This window comes from Capricornis sumatraensis, chromosome 15, assembly GCF_032405125.1.
Source record: "Capricornis sumatraensis isolate serow.1 chromosome 15, serow.2, whole genome shotgun sequence".
Lineage (NCBI taxonomy): Eukaryota > Metazoa > Chordata > Mammalia > Artiodactyla > Bovidae > Capricornis > Capricornis sumatraensis.
In genome coordinates, this window is record NC_091083.1 from 23,904,664 (window position 1) to 23,922,991 (window position 18,328).

Consider the following 18,328-nt stretch of genomic DNA (forward strand, 5'->3'; position numbering starts at 1 on the left):
TTATTCACTTTCTTCCATAAGGGTAGTGTCATCTGCATATATGAGGTTATTGATATTTCTTCCAGCAACCTTGATTCCAGCTTGTGCTTCATCCAGCCCAGTGTTTCTCATGATGTACTCTGCATATAAGTTAAATAAGCAGGGTGACAATATCACTTCAGTTCACTTGCATCCAAAAGAGAGGGGAGGACATAGCACAAAAGCTGTCCTCAAGATTGGGAAGATAGGCAGTCTATACAGAGAGTCAGAATTTATCAGAACAGAGACTCGCAAGCAGTAGCCACTTCAGAAATCAGTTGCTAGGATAGGAAACTTGAGTTATATTGATGAGTTGCTGGAGGCTTAATGTGGCCAAGCCTGAGTGTTAAAAACTATAGGGGAACACAGCCATAAGGTGTGCTCCCCTACCACCGGCCCAGTGTGAGATTTATTTCCAGGAGTTCAACCAGGTTCCCACATTAAACATTGGAGAAAAAAGAATCCCCTCCTTCTTCCAGCAGGAGGAGGGATAAAGGAATCATTTTGAAATTCACCAAAGCACTTGTTTCTTCTTAACAAGTCCTATCATTGGGGGAAGCTATTATTAGTTAACAAGAGCCTGCATTGCTAGGGTATTATCAGAGCTTAACTGATAGGGGGAGGAGAAATAATGCTAGCTTCCTCTAGGAATCCTGTTTCACCTAAGAAGTGAGGGGGAAAGAAATCCTGAGAACACTTGTGAAATTCAGTGCTGAGGTATAGGTTCACTAAGAGACCCAAGCATAGGACCATAGCACACTCTCTCTCCCCCATACTCACCACCACATTGCTAAAGGCCTGCTTCTGTGAAAGTAAAGTCGCTCAGTCGTATTTGACTCTTTGCAACCCCATGGACTGTAGCCTGACAGGCTCCTCTGCCCATGGAATTTTCCAGGCAAGAACACAGGAATGGGTTGCCGTTTCCTTCTCCAGGGGATCTTCCTGACAGAGGGATCAAACCCAGGTCTCCTGCATTGCAGGCAGACTCTTTACCGTCTCAGCCACCAGGGAATCTCAAGGCCTATTTACAGCAGTTCCTTTTACTTGGTATATCATGTCTGGTTATCAAGAAAAAATTACAAGCCATACTAAAAGACAAAAATAGAATCTGAAGAAACAGAACAACCATCACAACTAGACATGGCAGGGATGTTGGAATTATCAGACTAAGAATTTAAAACAATTATGATTTATATTCTAAGGCCTCTGGTGGGTAAAACAACATGCAAGAAGAACAGATGTAAATCCTAATAAAGACCCCAAAAGAAATGATGGTGATTAAAAACACTGTAACAGAAATGGTGTCTTGATTAACTGAACAGTAGCCTGAATGTGGCTGAGGAGAGAGACCTGCGCTAGAGGGTATGTTAATAGAAGTCTCCAAAACTGAAAAGCAAATGAAGGAAGACTGAGAAAAACAGAACAGAATATTGGGGGGCTATGGGACAACTATCAAAGATGTGACTGATGGGAATATCTAAGGGAGAAGCAAGAAAGGAACAGAAGAAATATTTGAAGCAATAATGACTGAGAATTTTGCCAAACCTATGGCACATAAAAATCACAGATACAGGAAGTTCAGGAAATATGATTCTGGATAAATGCCCCAAAAATCTACATGTGGGCTTAACTTTTAACATTACAGAAAGTCAATGGTAAAGTAAAATTTCTGAAGGAAGTCAGAGGGAAAAATACCTTACTTATACACAAATAAAAGTAAAAATTACATCCAACTTCTCCACAGAAACAATGTAAGATAGAAGAAAGTAGAATGACATTTAAAGTGTTGTAAGGAAAAAAAAAAAAAAACTGATGTAGAATTCTGTACCCTGTGAATTTATCCTTTAAATATGAGGAAGGTATAGACTTTCTCAGACAAACAATAAGAGCATCTGTTGCTAGTAGACTTGCCTTCCAAGAAATGTTAAAATAACTTTTTGAGAGGAAAAAAAAGATCTGAAATTCAGAGCTATATAAAGAAAGGAGTATCAGAGGAGCAGTAAGTGAAGGTAAAATAAAAAATGTTTTTTTTTCTTAGATAGTTTGTTCAAAATAATAAAAAGCTATAATGTGTTACATATGCTTATATATTTATGTATATCTATATATATGTATGTGTGTATATATACATATATTTTGTTGTTTAATCACTAAGTCATGTCTGATTCTTTGTGACCCCATGGACTGTAGCCCTCCAGGCTCCTCTGTCCATGGGATTTCCCAGGCAAGAACACTGGAGTGGGTTGCCATTTCCTTTTCCAATACATGTGCTTATCTTTGTGAAATTAATGACAGCAGTAATATAAGAAATGAAAACGAGGAATTAGGGTTATTTTGTTATTACAAGCTATTCACACCACCCTTGAAGTGGTCTGTTGTTATTTAAAAGTTGTCCTGGATTAGTTGCAAATGTATAATGTAGACTCTAGGGCGACCAGAAAAAAGCAAAAAAAGAAGAAGAAAAAGAGGGTAGCCTGTATTTTAAAAAAGAAAAAAAAGGAAATCAAGCCTGGAGTGCTGCAGCCCATGGGGTCGTGGAGAGTTAGACATGAGAGTGACTGAACAACAACAACTGTCAGAGACGCATAGATTGGGCAGGCAGAAAACCAATAAGGACGTAGTTGAACTCAATAATTTTTACTGTTCTGGAAATGAAAGAGAAACTTAAGCAATGTGGTATTAAATAACAGATTTAGTTTCTGTGACTTATTATAATAAATCATTGCAGTTTTGACCTTACTTTTTCATTTTACAATTTTATTTTCTCTAAAATGAGTATACATTAAAAAATAATTATGATGATTAGTAATTTTTGCTTCAGGCAGTATTTCCCATGCCAAACTGTGTTGAAAAATAATGAACTTCCTAAATTCCCTACCAAGAGCTGAGAAGCAAAGAGAAGAAGAGAGAAGAAATAAGTTACTTTGATTAAATAGGGGTTTGGAGGAGAAAATGTGTATAATGCTAACATTTTCCCATGGATTTTGAACCTGGGACCAGATTGGTGAAGAAATAAACTTATGTAAGTCATTAGTTTGTTACATCTCTGTGTGTAACAAACTAAAATATTCTGTTTTAATGTTTCTATCAGGATAATATTGGTAGGATTTGAATATTGCATGATGTGGCAGGATTACTGTAAATTTTTTGGTATTTTTAAATGAAGTATAGTTGATTTACAATGTTGTGTTAATTACTGCTGTACAGCAAAGTGATTCAGTTTATACATATATATACATTATTTTTTGTATTCTTTGCCATTATAGTTTATCATATAATATTGAATATAATCCTCATGCTATACAATAGGACCTTGTTGTTTATTCATTCTCTATATAAAAGCTTACATAAGATTACTATAATTTTTTGTTTTTTCTTTTTTTAAATTTCATTTATTTATTCAGCTAATTAAGCAGTTTTTTGCCAGGCACTGGAAAAATAGCAATGAACAAAACTGAGCAAAGTCTCTCCTTCATGAAACATGCATTCTGATCAGTGAAGAGTGAGGGAAGACCAAAAAAAATAAAATAAATAGGTAAAGATATGATATATTAGTAAAGTGCCAACAATAAAAATAAAGAAGTGAAGCAGGAGAGAGTTGAGTATAGGAGATTTTAGATACACCAGTAAACAAGGATTCACTGACAAGGTGATATTCAAATACAGATCTGATAGAAATGAGTGGGCATGGCATGTGGACATTTGGGAAGGAATCCTGGCAGAGAGAGGGGCAAATTCAGAGGTCCCTAGACATGAGAATGCTTTATAAAATGTGATTTTGGATAGCATGCTTTATCGGCTAATTTCCTTTTTCTCTCCACCATATATTGGAAAATGTTTTCCAGGTGCCTCCAGGGGGCGCTGTGATTTTGAGTTTGATCTTTGTTCCTGGGAGCAGGAGCAGGATGATGACTTTGACTGGAATCTGAAGGCGAGCAATGTCCCTGCTACAGGCACAGAGCCAGCAGCTGACCACACCTTGGGAAATTCATCTGGCCATTACATCTTTATAAAGAGCTTGTTCCCTCAGCAGCCCATGAGGGCAGCCAGGATTTCAAGTCCAGTCATAAGCAGGAGAAGCAAAAACTGTAAGGTATGGAGAAAAAACAGAAATGTTATAAGCAACTTCTGATAGAGTCAAAAACAGAAAACAGAATGGCCAGAACCAGACCAAAAAGTGAGTTTGAATGCACTCAACTTGGAATTTTGTGAGAGTCAGAAAGTGAAGATGAAAGGGAAGGTTTGTTAGAACTGTTGGAAGAATTTATCCTGTGGATAAGTTCCATAGACAAGGAATCTTGGAATCCATTGGGAAAATGTCATGGTTTTTAATCCATAACTATGGGTGAAAGTGAAAGTGAAAGAAAGTATTAGTAATTCAGTTGTGTCCGACTCTTTGCAACCCCGTGGACTGTAACCCAGCAGATTCCTCTGTCCATGGAATTCTCCAGGCAAGAATACTGGATTGGGTTGCCATTTCCTTCTCCAGGGGATATTCCCAACCCAGGGATTGAACATGTGTCTCTGCATTACAGGCAGTTTCTTTACTGTCTGAGTCACCTAGAACAAAGTAAAATATTGGTTGTGTCCACTCAGGGAACTTGGCACTCATTGGAATTATGGGAATTTCATCATAAGGAAGAGAATTAAACAGCGAGAAATGGCATATAGTTAAATATTTCCAAGAACTAATATTAATCATAGTTGACACCATGATAAAATGGTTGGACATCTTCACGGAAAATTAAAGACTGAAGTTGACCCTTTAAAAGGTAGAATTTCTAGATTAGGAAAAAATGATTTTGCGATTATCCTGTGGAAATTTGAAGAAAATGTTTATAGAGTGTTAAAAATATAAGTAGAGTTGTTTGGATCTTCATATGATGACTATGCATTTGCAAGGTCCTTCACTTTCCTTTATTATTTGTGTGATTGTCTGTTTTTATTCCCCAAGGGATTTGAGCCAGCTAGGCTGGGAGCTAAATTTAGCTTTACATATAAATTAAGCACTCAGAAATGACTTCATGGCATCTTTTTATAAGAGGTTAATGTGTGCATAAATGTGCCCTTTATAAAAAATACAGTCTTCATAGCTGTGAACACATGTATTCGGACTGGTGTATTCCTCAATGTCTGAACACTGAAAAGAAAACAAATTATATCCCGAAAGTTGCTAGCTGATCAAAGAATCAAACTGGGAGGCATGATTTAAATCTTTATTATCTTCAGATTGTCATATTCTTGTATGTTTCTTTCCACAACACAGAGAGTCTTAACTCCAGAAGGAGGCATGTTTAATCTTTGCTCATGGGCTCTCCAGCTGAACCTGTATTTACTACAGGTGTTTATTCCTCTGTTTTATACTGACCATCCTTCACATCCTACCACTGTCCCAGCCCAGTCATGTTAAACCTTTAGTTTGTCTTAGGAGATTTTCTGTCTCAGCTTAAGTCGATTTCATAGTTTAACACTCAGAGTAATATCTCTCTTCTCTCTTTAGGCACATTTAATAGATTTTCTGCAAGAAAGTGACATGATCAAAGTTTGAAAGATGTAACTCAGCAGTCCAGAATGGATGTAATGAAAAAATACACAATTAAACTTTAATTAGTTTGGCAAACATTGAGTTTTAGAGAAGCAAAGTAAAACTGAAATTTTATATACTTCATGTTTAATTTTCAATTAACTTTCCAAGACTGCGAATATACAGATTTATAGATATAGACACAACATATATAAACCTGGTGTTCTGGGGTTTTATTTTCAAGAAAGTATCGAGTAATTTGGAAGACAACAGAAAGAAGACTTCTTAGCTTTTCTATTTAGACTTCCTCTAAGAATGTTCAATAGATTTTTTTTTTCATACTGTAGTAACCAAGGGTTTCATTTATCTCTAATTTTGCCTGGTCCCAGAACTATAGTTCCCACTGTTTTAAACATCTGTGTGAGAATAATGAAGTATGCCTAGGAGAAATGTCAAAAAATTAATGATGAATGGTTCATTTTATGAATATTTATGATATAGATTGTATACAAAGAAGTAAGGAAAAGTCATGCTGGAAATGACTGGGACTCTCAGATATAAAAAATTTATCAAGTGAGCAGAAATGACCTCCTAAACTTTCATGAAAATCCTTTCTGTCACTTAACCTTGTGGAATATCTTCAGGCAGAAAAAAAATCAAACTGGAGATTTTTCTACCTTCTGAGGGATGGGTGGAATACAGAGAAGGATGCAGACCTCTGAGTAACTGAAATTTCTGGTGAAGATGCCTCCTTAAAAGAATTCAGTACTCGACAGATTTTCATTTGCTCCTGTTGCCCTGTGATTATGTTACATTGTCACCAAGTATTCTCTGTAGAAATGGAGTATTTGCGTTTAGATGTTTGTTTGCATGTTAATCCAATGGTATCATTCAGAAAATGGCCTCAAGAAGATACAGAAGTGTTTATGTGACATAAAACATATGCCTTAGGCTTTCTGTGCAAATAAGACAAAACAAGGTAGAATACTGGGAAGACCATGTGTATGACTGCAGGGGCTCCAAACAGCTGTGTGCTATTGCCTGTTGGATAGTTTCCTTTCTTGCGTTCTGACACTGCTCAAGAGGCTGGCCTCAGACCCTTTTTGAAATTAATTTTTAATGGAATATATTTGCTTTACATTGTTGTGTTAGTTTTCTGCTGTATAGCAAAGTGAATCAGCTCTGTTGTTATTTAGTTGCTAAGTCATGTCAGACTCTTTTGCAGCCCCATAGCTCCTCTTCACGAGATTTCTCAGGCAAAAATATTGGAGTGGATTGCCATTTCCTCCTCCAGAGGATCTTTGCGACCCAGGGATCGAAACCATGTCTCCTGAATTGGCAGGTGGATTGTTTACCACTGAGCCACCAGGGGAGCCCCCTGGAATCAGCTCTACACATACGTACATCCCCTCCTTTTTTTTATTTTCTTCCTCTTTAGGTCACTACAGAGCATTGGGTAGAGTTCCCTGGGCTGTACAGTAAGTTCTCATTAGTTACCTATTTTATACATAGTGTCAGTAGTGTATATATGTCAATCCTGGTCAGATACTTTTGTTTCTCACTTTGTGCCACACAGGTTTGACCAGTCCCCCCAGAACAAGCCACAGTGGTCACAGAGTTCATGTTTTCCTACACTAATGTGTTAATCAGTAGAATAAACATTTTTGGATCATAGAGTAATAGCTGAAGTTTGGGTATTATTCATCAGCTAGGAAATTTGCATAGATTGACTTCACAGAGCTTACCTCTTGATGCTGTTTGAAAGTATGCATTATGTATATGGTTTAATCACATTCTTTATCCTTTAAACACATTCATTTCCCTTCTCTAGAATATAATATCCATGAGTACCAGTGTTTCTAAAATGTTATTTTCCTGCATGAAGATCACCCACCATTAGTTTTCCCTCACTCCTAACAATGACAAGCTAAAAGCTTAAAAACACAGAGTCCCTACTGTTCCTAACTCATACTCTTCTTTTTTTTAGAATTTCCCCAACTTTCTCCATCAGTGTTTTAATCACCAAAAATCTGGTAAACTCCATATTTGAAACACTGAAATGTTAATCCTTGGAAATACTCATATTAATTTTTACTTGGGGGTAAAACTCAAGTCTACTCTTCTAAAACATTTCAAGTAAAATTTAGAAATTGCTATTCTGGTGGTTTTGCTCTGTATAGTAGAGCCCTGAGGACCTTGAAGAACTGAAAATGTGTTTCAAGTAAAGAATGTGGTGGAATAAGCCATCAAGTACTCTGCTGTTTTGAAGGAAATGATTTAAGTTTCATGAGATGGAAATTTTCTTTAGTACCTGATGTTTCTTAATCATGAAAAGTCTTTCTATATAATACATCACTTTTTAATGATATTTTTATCCCTTTGACAGTGGATTTTAAGAGTTTGTAGAGGAATCCTACTTTTATAAGTCACAAAAAGGAAGTAAACACCACTCATTTTTTCAACTAAATTCCTGCTTGGTCCTTATTGTACTACATTCTATGTTTTGCAACATAGGATTTAAGGCTGGACTAACTTCATTCATTGATAGAGTATTCACTAAGCAATAGAACATACAGACCTAATTTTTCTTCCAGAATCTGTTAAGAAAAGAGAGGACAACATGATATAATTGAAAGTAAGATGAAATTAGTTGTACTAATTATTTATAATATTTCTATTTTTGGTTGCAGATAATTTTTCATTACCACATGTATGGACATGGCATTGGAGCGCTCACCTTGATCCAGGTATCAGTCTCAAACCAAACGAAGGTCCTGCTTAACCTCACTGTAGAACAAGGCAATTTCTGGCAGCGGAAAGAGCTAGCCCTGTCTGGTGATGAGGACTTCCAACTCAAATTTGAAGGCCGCGTTGGGAAGGGCCACCGCGGTGATATTGCACTGGATGATATTGTGCTGACAAAGAACTGTCTATCTTCCCATCACTCCATGAAAGAAGAACTCTCAGTGCCTCTTCCAACAGGTACATTTTGATATATGTAGTTAGTGCTTTTACAGAGTGGTAGGTGGGAAGGAAAGAAATGGAAAAGAAGTGACCTAAACACCTAGTAAATTATTATTTTCATAAGGAAAAATCTTTTTGAATCTAAAATGTTATCTTTCAAGCCTTTACTCATAAACTTGTCTTCCAATTTTTTCTCCAAGCTTTGGTGTATTTACCAATTCCTGAGTTCTTCGTTTAGTCAGTATCTTCTTAGATCAATAAAATAAGGCTCCTTTGTTTTCAGTTTGATTCAGATTTCAATCTGAAATAAACATCATTCACTCTTAATAAAATGTAAGAATGTCTAGAACAGATTTATTCCATTTTAATTAGATGTTATTGTGGTCATTTTATATACTTTTTTCTCTTTAGACAAATACTTGATTCATTTGAAAGAAATGGCAACCCACTCCAGTATTCTTGCCTGGAGAATTCCATGGACAGAGGAGCCTTGTGGGTTATATAGTCCATGGAGTCACAAAGAGTCAGATATGACTGACCGACTAACACTCACTCACTTATTCATTTGAATGGTTTAATTTATATATTTAAGTCATTTAGATGATTGCCTATGTCCATCCATTCACGTAAAAATATTTGGGTAATTTTTCTTAATAATTAGATTAAAATGTTGACTTGATAGATGTCCAATATAATGCATAGGTTGGCAGTGTTATGTGGAAATAGTAAGTAGCATTAATCCCTATAATATATTAGAGGTATGAGATGAAAATAAATACAATATATAGTGTTAAGAAAGCAAAAGAACAAATTTTATCAATTGATGAAATGATATATATTAATATTTAAACTATGAGTTTGGAGAAGAAAATAAAAATGCCATTCCTTTTGTATATAAATTAGATATTGTAAATGAGAAACAAAAGTGCTTTAAAAAGAATGAACTAATTTATTTGTGCTGACAACATCGTGGGTGGAATGGGGAACCGTGCCATTTCTGCCTTGACTTCCTCATTCGTTTCACAGGGAGTGTTTTAATTTGGTTAAGAGGATGTTTCTAGATAAATGTTTCCCCACTGACACATAATTAAGTCAGGATGTTTGCTTGAAGTTTCCAGCACTATATGGAATGGTACAGAGTAAAACAAACATTTCAAAATTGTGTTGAGGGATATATATACTACCAAGTGAAAGTTAAAGTTGCTCAGTTGTGTCCAACTCTTTGAAACCCCATGGACTATACAGTCCATGGAATTCTCCAGGCCAGAATACTGAAGTGGGTGGTCTTTCCCTTCTCCAGGGGATCTTCCCAAACCAGGGATTGAAGGCAGGTCTCCCACATTGTAAGTGGATTCTTTACCAGCTGAGTCATCAGGGAAGCCTAGATACTAACAGGAATTAAATGTAAAAGCATTTCAGATACCTCAGAATAATCTACTTCTTGAGAAAAACTTCACCTTCTTTCTCTGTAGGAGATCATGACAGCTATGCTAGCTCTTGTCCAGATCTGACCTTTTAAATAGTAAATGTTTGATCATAATAAAAAGTACTCTCATAGCATCCAAGTAACAAGAGTGCAAAAGTTTTATGTAGAACCACTTTAAACTTCAATGAACAACTACTAAGTGGGATGTCAGAGGAGCAAACCAATCTCATTGGGAATTTTAAATTCTTAAACCTGTGAAATCTGGAATGAAGTTTCTTAAACAAAAATAAAAAGACTGCCCAAAGGAAAATTTTAAAGTATGTACCAAGTGGTATAGATTATATATTAATGATAAAATTAAGGGTGCATGTTAATATTACTAGAGTTCTTTGTATATCCTGATGCTATTAGAGATATCCTATTAAAATTTTTGATGAATAGAAATTGAGACTCTGTTCTTAAGAATATCTTATTGTGATAGGGGAGAATAGGAAAACCATCTCAAAAACCACCTAATATTAGGTTAAATATAATAAAGTGCCAGTAGAGAGTATATATATATAATGTTATGTATATATGTGTTTAAACATATTTGGGGGAGTGTCCTGGACAAATTTTTTAAAAGCCAAATTGCTTTTTATTAGTCTTCATAAAAGTTGGTGTAAGAGAATTCAGCAATATCATGAACTTTTAACAGAAGTATAATGCAAGCCACTAATGTAAGCTACTTGTGCAATTTATATATGCTAGAAGGTATGGCAAAACCAATACAGTCTTGTAAAGTAAAATAAATAACAAAAAAAATTAAAAAAAAAAAAAAGAACACTGGAGTGGGTTGCCATGCTCTTCTCCAGGGGATCTTCCTGATCCGTGGATCAAACCCGGGTCTCCTGCACTGCAGGCAAATTCTTTACAATAAGAGCCACAAAAGAAGCCTCATACTTAGGAGTAATGTAAAAATGTCACCACTATCCATATAACTTAACATTGTACCAATATATTAATAAAATGTTATGAAAGAAAAAAAAGGTAAAGTTAATTTTTAGAATATATTTTGCCATTTCCTTCTCCAGGGAATCTTCCCAACCCAGGAATTGAACATGGATCTCCTGCATTGCAGGTAGATTCTTTACTGACTGAACTATATCCTTGTGTCAGCTCAGTTCAGTTCAGTCGCTCAGTCATGTCTGACTCTTTGTGACCCCATGAATCACAGCACACCAGGCCTCCCTGTCCATCAGCAACTCCAGGAATTCACTCAAACTCATGTCCATCGAGTCAGTGATGCCATCCAGCCATCTCATCCTCTGTCGTCCCCTTCTCCTCCTGCCCCCAATCCCTCCCAGCATCAGAGTCTTTTCCAATGAGTCAACTCTTTGCATGAGATGGCCAAAGTATTGGAGTTTCAGCCTCAGCATCAGTCCTTCCAATGAACACCCAGGACTGATCTCCTTTAGGACAGACTGGTTGGATCACTTTGCAGTCCAAGGGACTCTCAAGAGTCTTCTCCAACACCACAGTTCAAAAGTATCAATTCTTTGGCGCTCAGCTTTCTTCACAGTCCAACTCTCACATCCATACATGACCACTGGAAACACTATAGCCTTGACTAGACGGACCTTTGTTGGCAAAGTAATATCTCTGCTTTTCAATATACTCTCTAGGTGGGTCATAACTTTCCTTCCAAGGAGTAAGCGTCTTTCAATTTCATGGCTGCAGTCACCATCTGTAGTGATTTTGGAGCCACCCAAAATAAAGTCTGACACTGTTTCCACTGTTTCCCCATCTATTTCCCATGAAGTGATGGGACCAGATGCCATGATCTTCGTTTTCTGAATGTTGAGCTTTAAGCTAACTTTTTCACTCTCCTCTTTCACTTTTATCAAGGGGCTTTTTAGTTCCTCTTCACTTTCTGCCATAAGGGTGGTATCATCTGCATATCTGAGGTGATTGATATTTCTCCCAGCAATCTTGATTCCAGCTTGTGCTTCTTCCAGCCCAGCGTTTCTCATGATGTACTCTGCATAGAAGTTAAATAGGCAGGGTGACAATATACAGCCTTGATGTACTCCTTTTTCCTATTTGGAACCAGTCTGTTGTTCCATGTCCAGTTCTAACTGTTGCTTCCTGACCTGCATACAAATTTCTCAAGAGGCAGGTCAGGTGGTCTGGTATTCCCATCTCTTTCAGAATTTTCCACAGTTGATTGTTATCCACACAGTCAAAGGCTTTGGCATAGTCGATAAAGCAGAAATAGATGTTTTTCTGGAACTCTCTTGCTTTTTCCATGATCCAGAAAATGTTGGCATATCTTTGTGTAGTTCACCCTGAATCATGACTGAACCCTGAATTAACTCAATATGCCCCAAGTATTATCATTTTAACACAAAAGCTATGTAAGATAATAATGAAGTATTCTATATTCTTATTTTCAGACTTAACCTTTAAAATTCAGTGTGTATTTTACCACTACAACCCATCTCAATTTGGATTAGCCACATTTTGATTGCTTGATAGCCACTCATTCTATCCCAGTACACAGGAGATGAAGTAGGTACTGTAGGGCAGTTTTATATAAGTCTGACAATTGGGTTCCATTATTTGGGGTCAAATTTGTGAATTCCAAAGAATTTCAGTTATATTCTCATTTAAACAGAAGCAAAAATATACCCCTAGGCTAAATGGGGAAGCACAGGTATGTACCATGTTCTAGTGAAGTAGGTACTAATTTCAGACTTTCTTCTTACTTGGTATGTGTTGTACAACTTCTCTGAAACCCAATTTCCTCATCTGTTATTCAAAAAGAACCAATTTCTTAAGTTCTTAAAAGAAAAAGAGGTAATTACCTATATGGGCTGCCCAGGTGGTGCTAAGGTGAAGAATCCACCTGCCAGTGCAGGAGATATAAGAGATGTGGATTTGATCCTTGGGTTGGGAAGATCCCTGGAGAAGGGAATGGTAACCCACTCTAGTATTCTTGCCTGGAGAATCCCATGGACAGAGGAGCCTGGTGGGCTATGGTCTATAAGGTCACAAAGAGTTGGACATGACTGAAGCAACTTAGCATGCACACATGCAATCACCCATATAATTTACCTAGTCTCATGTCTGGTATATTCTCTTGTTTGCCATGTATTCAGTAAGAGCTATATTATTTTACATTATCCGATATTTTGAGCACCTTACCAGTATTCCTTAGATGGTATAGACATTTGAGTGTGAGCCTCCATTATTTGCATTTTATTAAGAATATATTTCTACCATGTATTTTAGCAAAGTTTTCTCTCTTGCAGAGATCACAAGCATATAATTATTTTATATTACATGGTAACCATTCAATCTATTATTTATTGGAAACCTCTTTAATTTAGTAATTTTTATTTCTCATGAATAACGTACATGTATGGATGTATCTTTGAAATGTTTCTCAATTTCTCAGTACTGCAAAAACACTTAACCTGGAACTTTCACAGGTAAATGAAGGATAAATGATATTCAGGCAGTGGCTATATCCACTGAACTTCTGAAAGTGACTTTAGTTCACGCACACTTTTCATCTATATTCATGGGCGTAGGCTAATAATTCCATCAAGGACAGCTTAAAATAGAAAAAGGCAAGAGGAGGCGAAACATATATATTTAGGAAGATGCAATTGAACTGAATCTGGAATTAGTGCTTCTAATCAGTCAAATAAGAACCAGAGCTTTATTAGCAAAAGTAATATTAGGGGGTTATTATTGAGTCTTTAGAAGTTATATTTATAAGCTTATTTTGATGGCAATTTTGTTAATTGCTAAATGATGATGGAGAAAAATAATTGTTTATTATGGAAATTCAGCCACTATCATATTGAGTGATATTTAATAAAAATTTTAATTGTAATAAGGACAGAGACCAACTCTAATTTGTGTGTGCATGCACATATGTGTTTTATGTAATTTATAAATATGAGTCATAATTATGTTTTAACATGACAATTAACTTTTGCTTAAAAGATATGTGTAAGGGCGTTTGAGATCGATGTGTACACACTGCCAAATTTAAAATGAATAACCATCAAGGACCTACTGTATAGCACAGGGAAGTCTGGTCTCAATGTGATGTGGCAGACTTGGTGGAAGGGGAATTTTGGGGGGAGAATAGATACATGTATATGTATGGCTGAGTCACTCTGCTGTGCACCTAAAACTATCACAACATTCTTAATCAATCAGCTATACTCCAATATAAAATGAAAAGTTTAAAAAAGGCCAAAAAAATGTATAAGGCAATGGAGCATGAATGGATTAGCTTCTCTTTGAAGCCAAGTGTTTCCTTGAAATCCTTGGGGGGAGTTTAAAAGTCTCGTACCTGCTGATGAGAATGCTGGCATAGCAACGCAGAGTCCTCCGCTGGGAAATCTGACTGATTACACTTGGCTCTGTAATTTAGTGGACCCTGTATACAGGGTTTAGTGCTAAGTGCGTGTGTTTGGGGTTTAAAAAGATGAGTTTGGACTTTTGTCCTGCTTACTCCTTATAAGGTGTCACCTGATCTGCTTAACCTCTCTAATTCTTATCTTTCTTGTCCATAAAAATGGAGCTATTGGAATCTACTAAGTGATCTGAAAAATAATGGAGATCATAATATATAGTATGTTTTAAGCAACCATTGGCATACAGTCAGTGTGTAGTACATCTCCTTTTTTCTAGCAGTTCTCTCCCTGTTGGGGAGATTATGAAATTAAAGTGTGCATAAGTTGAAATTTCTTAAAAGCATGTTGTAAACTTGTTTTTCTCTTCTTCATGTTCCATTCATTGCTTAAAAATTCAGATTTCCTCTGACCCTCCTATTCAAAGAATTTGCTCTCACAAAAGCCCCTAAATTGCTAAATTCTCTAGTTTTATTTATTATTCATAATAAACAGTGAAGAGGAAAGAAGTGGTCCTAAGATTCAAGGAAGTTGATGACTTGCGTATGATGTGGTTGGGGGCAGAGGAAAGTTCATTTTAGATATACAAGCTTACTCCACCCAGTGTTTTCCAAGTTAATATTTTCCCAGTAAAATATCTGTTGATTTTCATGGAATGCCTATATTTCACTCTGTTTTTTTAATTTTTATTTTTTAGGGGGGATAATATTTATATTGGAAACTATATTTGCACTACTCAACACTGAGAATACTGTTTAAGCAACATATTGTTTAGAAAAGTCTCAAGTTCCGTTCCAAATACAGTCAACAGACAATGAGGTTTTGAAAATTTCATGCAGTGACCATACAGAGGAAGTTCATCATGGACACTGCTCTGGTTAGGGGAAGCATGAGAGTAGTATATACCCTGTAAAATATATTTTTTTTTGCGCATTTGTTCTGACTATGTTTCTTCAGTGCATATTTTTGTCTAGTTTAAACAAGAAATTCCTCTAGAAATTGAGAAAATGTTGAAAAAAATTGAAAGTGAAAACAAAAGAGATTTCTGTGTAAGAGAAGATAAGGGAAATTATAATGTTGACCAATATGAGCTGGTTCTGAAGAGGTAGATTTAAACAATAATTGAGAGGGACTTCCCTGTTGGTCCAGTGGGTGAGCCTTTGCCTTCCAAAGCAGGATGTGTGGGTTTGATCCCTGTTCAGGGAGCTAAGATTCCCATATGTCTCTCAGCCAAAAGACCAAAACAAACAAACAAAAAAACCAGAAACAATACTGTAACAAATTCAATAAAGACTTTAAACCAGTCCACATCAAAAAACCCAAAAATCTTTAAAAAAATTATTGAAATGCTCTTATATGTTACTGAAGGATTTGCTATTGTTTGTTCCTGTAAACATATAATATTAGTCTAAGGAAAACTCAGACACTGACTAATTAAAATGATAGACATCATTGGCTTGAAAGAATTTATGGCTCTTATAATTGCAGGGATAAACATAATACCTTAATTGGTGTTCCGCTGTGTTTCATTTGCATTTTTAGAACTTAGTTGGGGTTAGATGAGTAGATTGTGTAATGCATAATAATTTTTCACACTTAAATAAGGTGAAATTGGCTATGGATACAGCATTTTAAAACAGAACATCTGGGACTTCGCTGGCAGTCCAGTGCTTAAAGACTTTACCTTCCAATGAGGAGGTGCAGGTTTAATCCTTGGTCAGGGAGCTGGGATCCCACATGCCACAAGGTCAAAAACCAAAAGTATAAAACAGAAGTATTGTTGTCACAGGTTCAATAAAGATTTTAAAATGGTCCACATCAAAGAAAATCTTTAAAAATCTTTAAAAATAAATGGAACATCTGAATTTAGAAACATATTTTAAAGTATGTTGGAAGGAACTATACTGTAAGCTTTTAAGGAGGCATGATGATAGACACAGTTGAGCAACACTTGGACTTGTGAGGGTTCAGATTTGAATGGCCAGGGGTGGACTGGGACTTTTAAAGTCTGAAAGCTGTATTTATTTTGTGCTACCTGGGTCTATTGAAAAAACAATACTCATGTTCATGGGTATAATAATTAATTAACTCTCCTTTTTTCCTTTAATATAATAAAAATTTATGGATTCTTCTTTTTTAATATATATTTGTTCCAAGTAGAACAAAATTTTCCTCACTATAGTAGGAAGGCATCCATCAAGCCCCATTCTTTTTTGTGTCCCAAGTCTCTCTATTGCTAGTGATGACTATATTTTACAAATATTCTTTCCTCTAATTTCAAATATAATAGAACAGATATTGTATAAAGTTTTATACATTTTAGATAAAGAAATTTGTTCCTTAGTTTTCATTTTATTTATTGATTTATTTTTTAGATTCCACATATAAGTGGTACCATACAGTATTTGTCTTTCGCTGTCTGACTCATTTCTTTTAGCATCAGATCAGTCGCTCAGTCATGTCCGACTCTTTGTGACCCCATGGACTGCAGCATGCCAGGCTTCCCTGTCCGCTACCAACTCCCAGAGCTTGCTCAAACTCATATCCATAGAGTGGATGATGCCATCCAACCGTCTCATCTTCTGTTGTCCCCTTCTCCTCCTGCTTTCATTCTTTCCCAGCATCAGGGTCTTTTCCAGTGAGTCAGTTCTTCGCATCAGGTGGCCAAAGTATTGGAGTTTCAGCTTCAGCATCATTTGGCATAATACCTTATAAGATCATCCATGGTGTTGCAAATGGCAAGATTTTATTCTCTTTTATGGCTGAGTAGTATTCCATTGTATGTGCGCATAAATAAAGTTTAAATATATGGCATCTTTATCTTATTTAAACACATCAGAATATTTTAAATGATAGTGGAGGTGATGGAATTCCAGTTGAACTGCTTAAAATCCTGAAAGATGATGCTGTGAAAGTGCTGCACTCAATATGCCAGCAAATTTGGAAAACTCAGCAATGGCCACAGGACTGGAAGAGGTCAGTTTTCATTTCAGTTCCAAAGAAAGGCAATGCCAAAGAATACTCAAACTACCGCACAATTGCACTCGTCTCACATGCTAGTAATGCTCAAAATTCTCCAAGCCAGGCTTCAGCAATACATGAACCGTGAACTTCCTGATGTTCAAGCTGCTTTTAGAAAAGGCAGAGGAACCAGAGATCAAATTGCCAACATCCGCTGGATCATGGATGAAGCAAGAGAGTTCCAGAAAAACATCTATTTCTGCTTTATTGACTATGCAAAGGCTTTGACTGTGTGGATCACAATCAACTGTGGAAAATTCTTCAAGAGATGGGAATACCAGACCACCTGACCTGCCTCTTGAGAAATCTGTATGCAGGTCAGGAAGCAACAGTTAGAAGTGGACATGGAACAACAGACTGGTTCCAAATAGGAAAAGAAGTATGTCAAGGCTGTATATTGTCACCCTGCTTATTTAACTTCTATGCAGAGTACATCATGAGAAACTCTGGGCTGGAAGAAGCACAAGCTGGAATCAGATTGCTGGGAGAAATATCAATCACCTCAGATATGCAGATGACACCACCCTTATGGCAGAAAGTGAAGAGGAACTGAAAAGCCTCCTGATGAAAGTGAAAGTGGACAGTGAAAAAGTTGGCCTATAGCTCAACATTCAGAAAATGAAGATCATGGCATCTGGTCCCATCACTTCATGGGAAATAGATCGGGAAACAGTGGAAACAGTGTCAGACTTTATTTTTGGGGGGCTCCCAAATCAGTGCAGACAGTGACTGCAGCCATGAAATTAAAAGATGCTTACTCCTTCAAAGAGAAGCTATGACCAACCTAGGTAGTATATTCAAAAGCAGAGATAGTACTTTGCCAACTAAGGTCCATCTAGTCAAGGCTATGGTTTTCTCAGTAGTCATGTGAGAGTTGGAATGTGAAGAAGGCTGAGCGCCGAAGAATTGATGCTTTTGAACTGTGGTGTTGGAGAAGACTCTTGAGAGTCCCTTGGACTGCGA

At 36.5% G+C, this 18,328-nt stretch overlaps 1 protein-coding gene across 1 annotated transcript in view; it reads left to right on the forward strand.

Moving 5' to 3' along the window:
• Positions 1-18,328, forward strand: part of MALRD1 (MAM and LDL receptor class A domain containing 1) — a 590,849-nt gene that overhangs the window by 237,460 nt on the left and 335,061 nt on the right. Inside the window, exons 25-26 of the mRNA XM_068987706.1 lie at positions 3,864-4,111; positions 8,233-8,524. Of these exons, the coding sequence (XP_068843807.1) occupies positions 3,864-4,111; positions 8,233-8,524 (540 nt within the window). The remainder of the gene's footprint in view (positions 1-3,863; positions 4,112-8,232; positions 8,525-18,328) is intronic.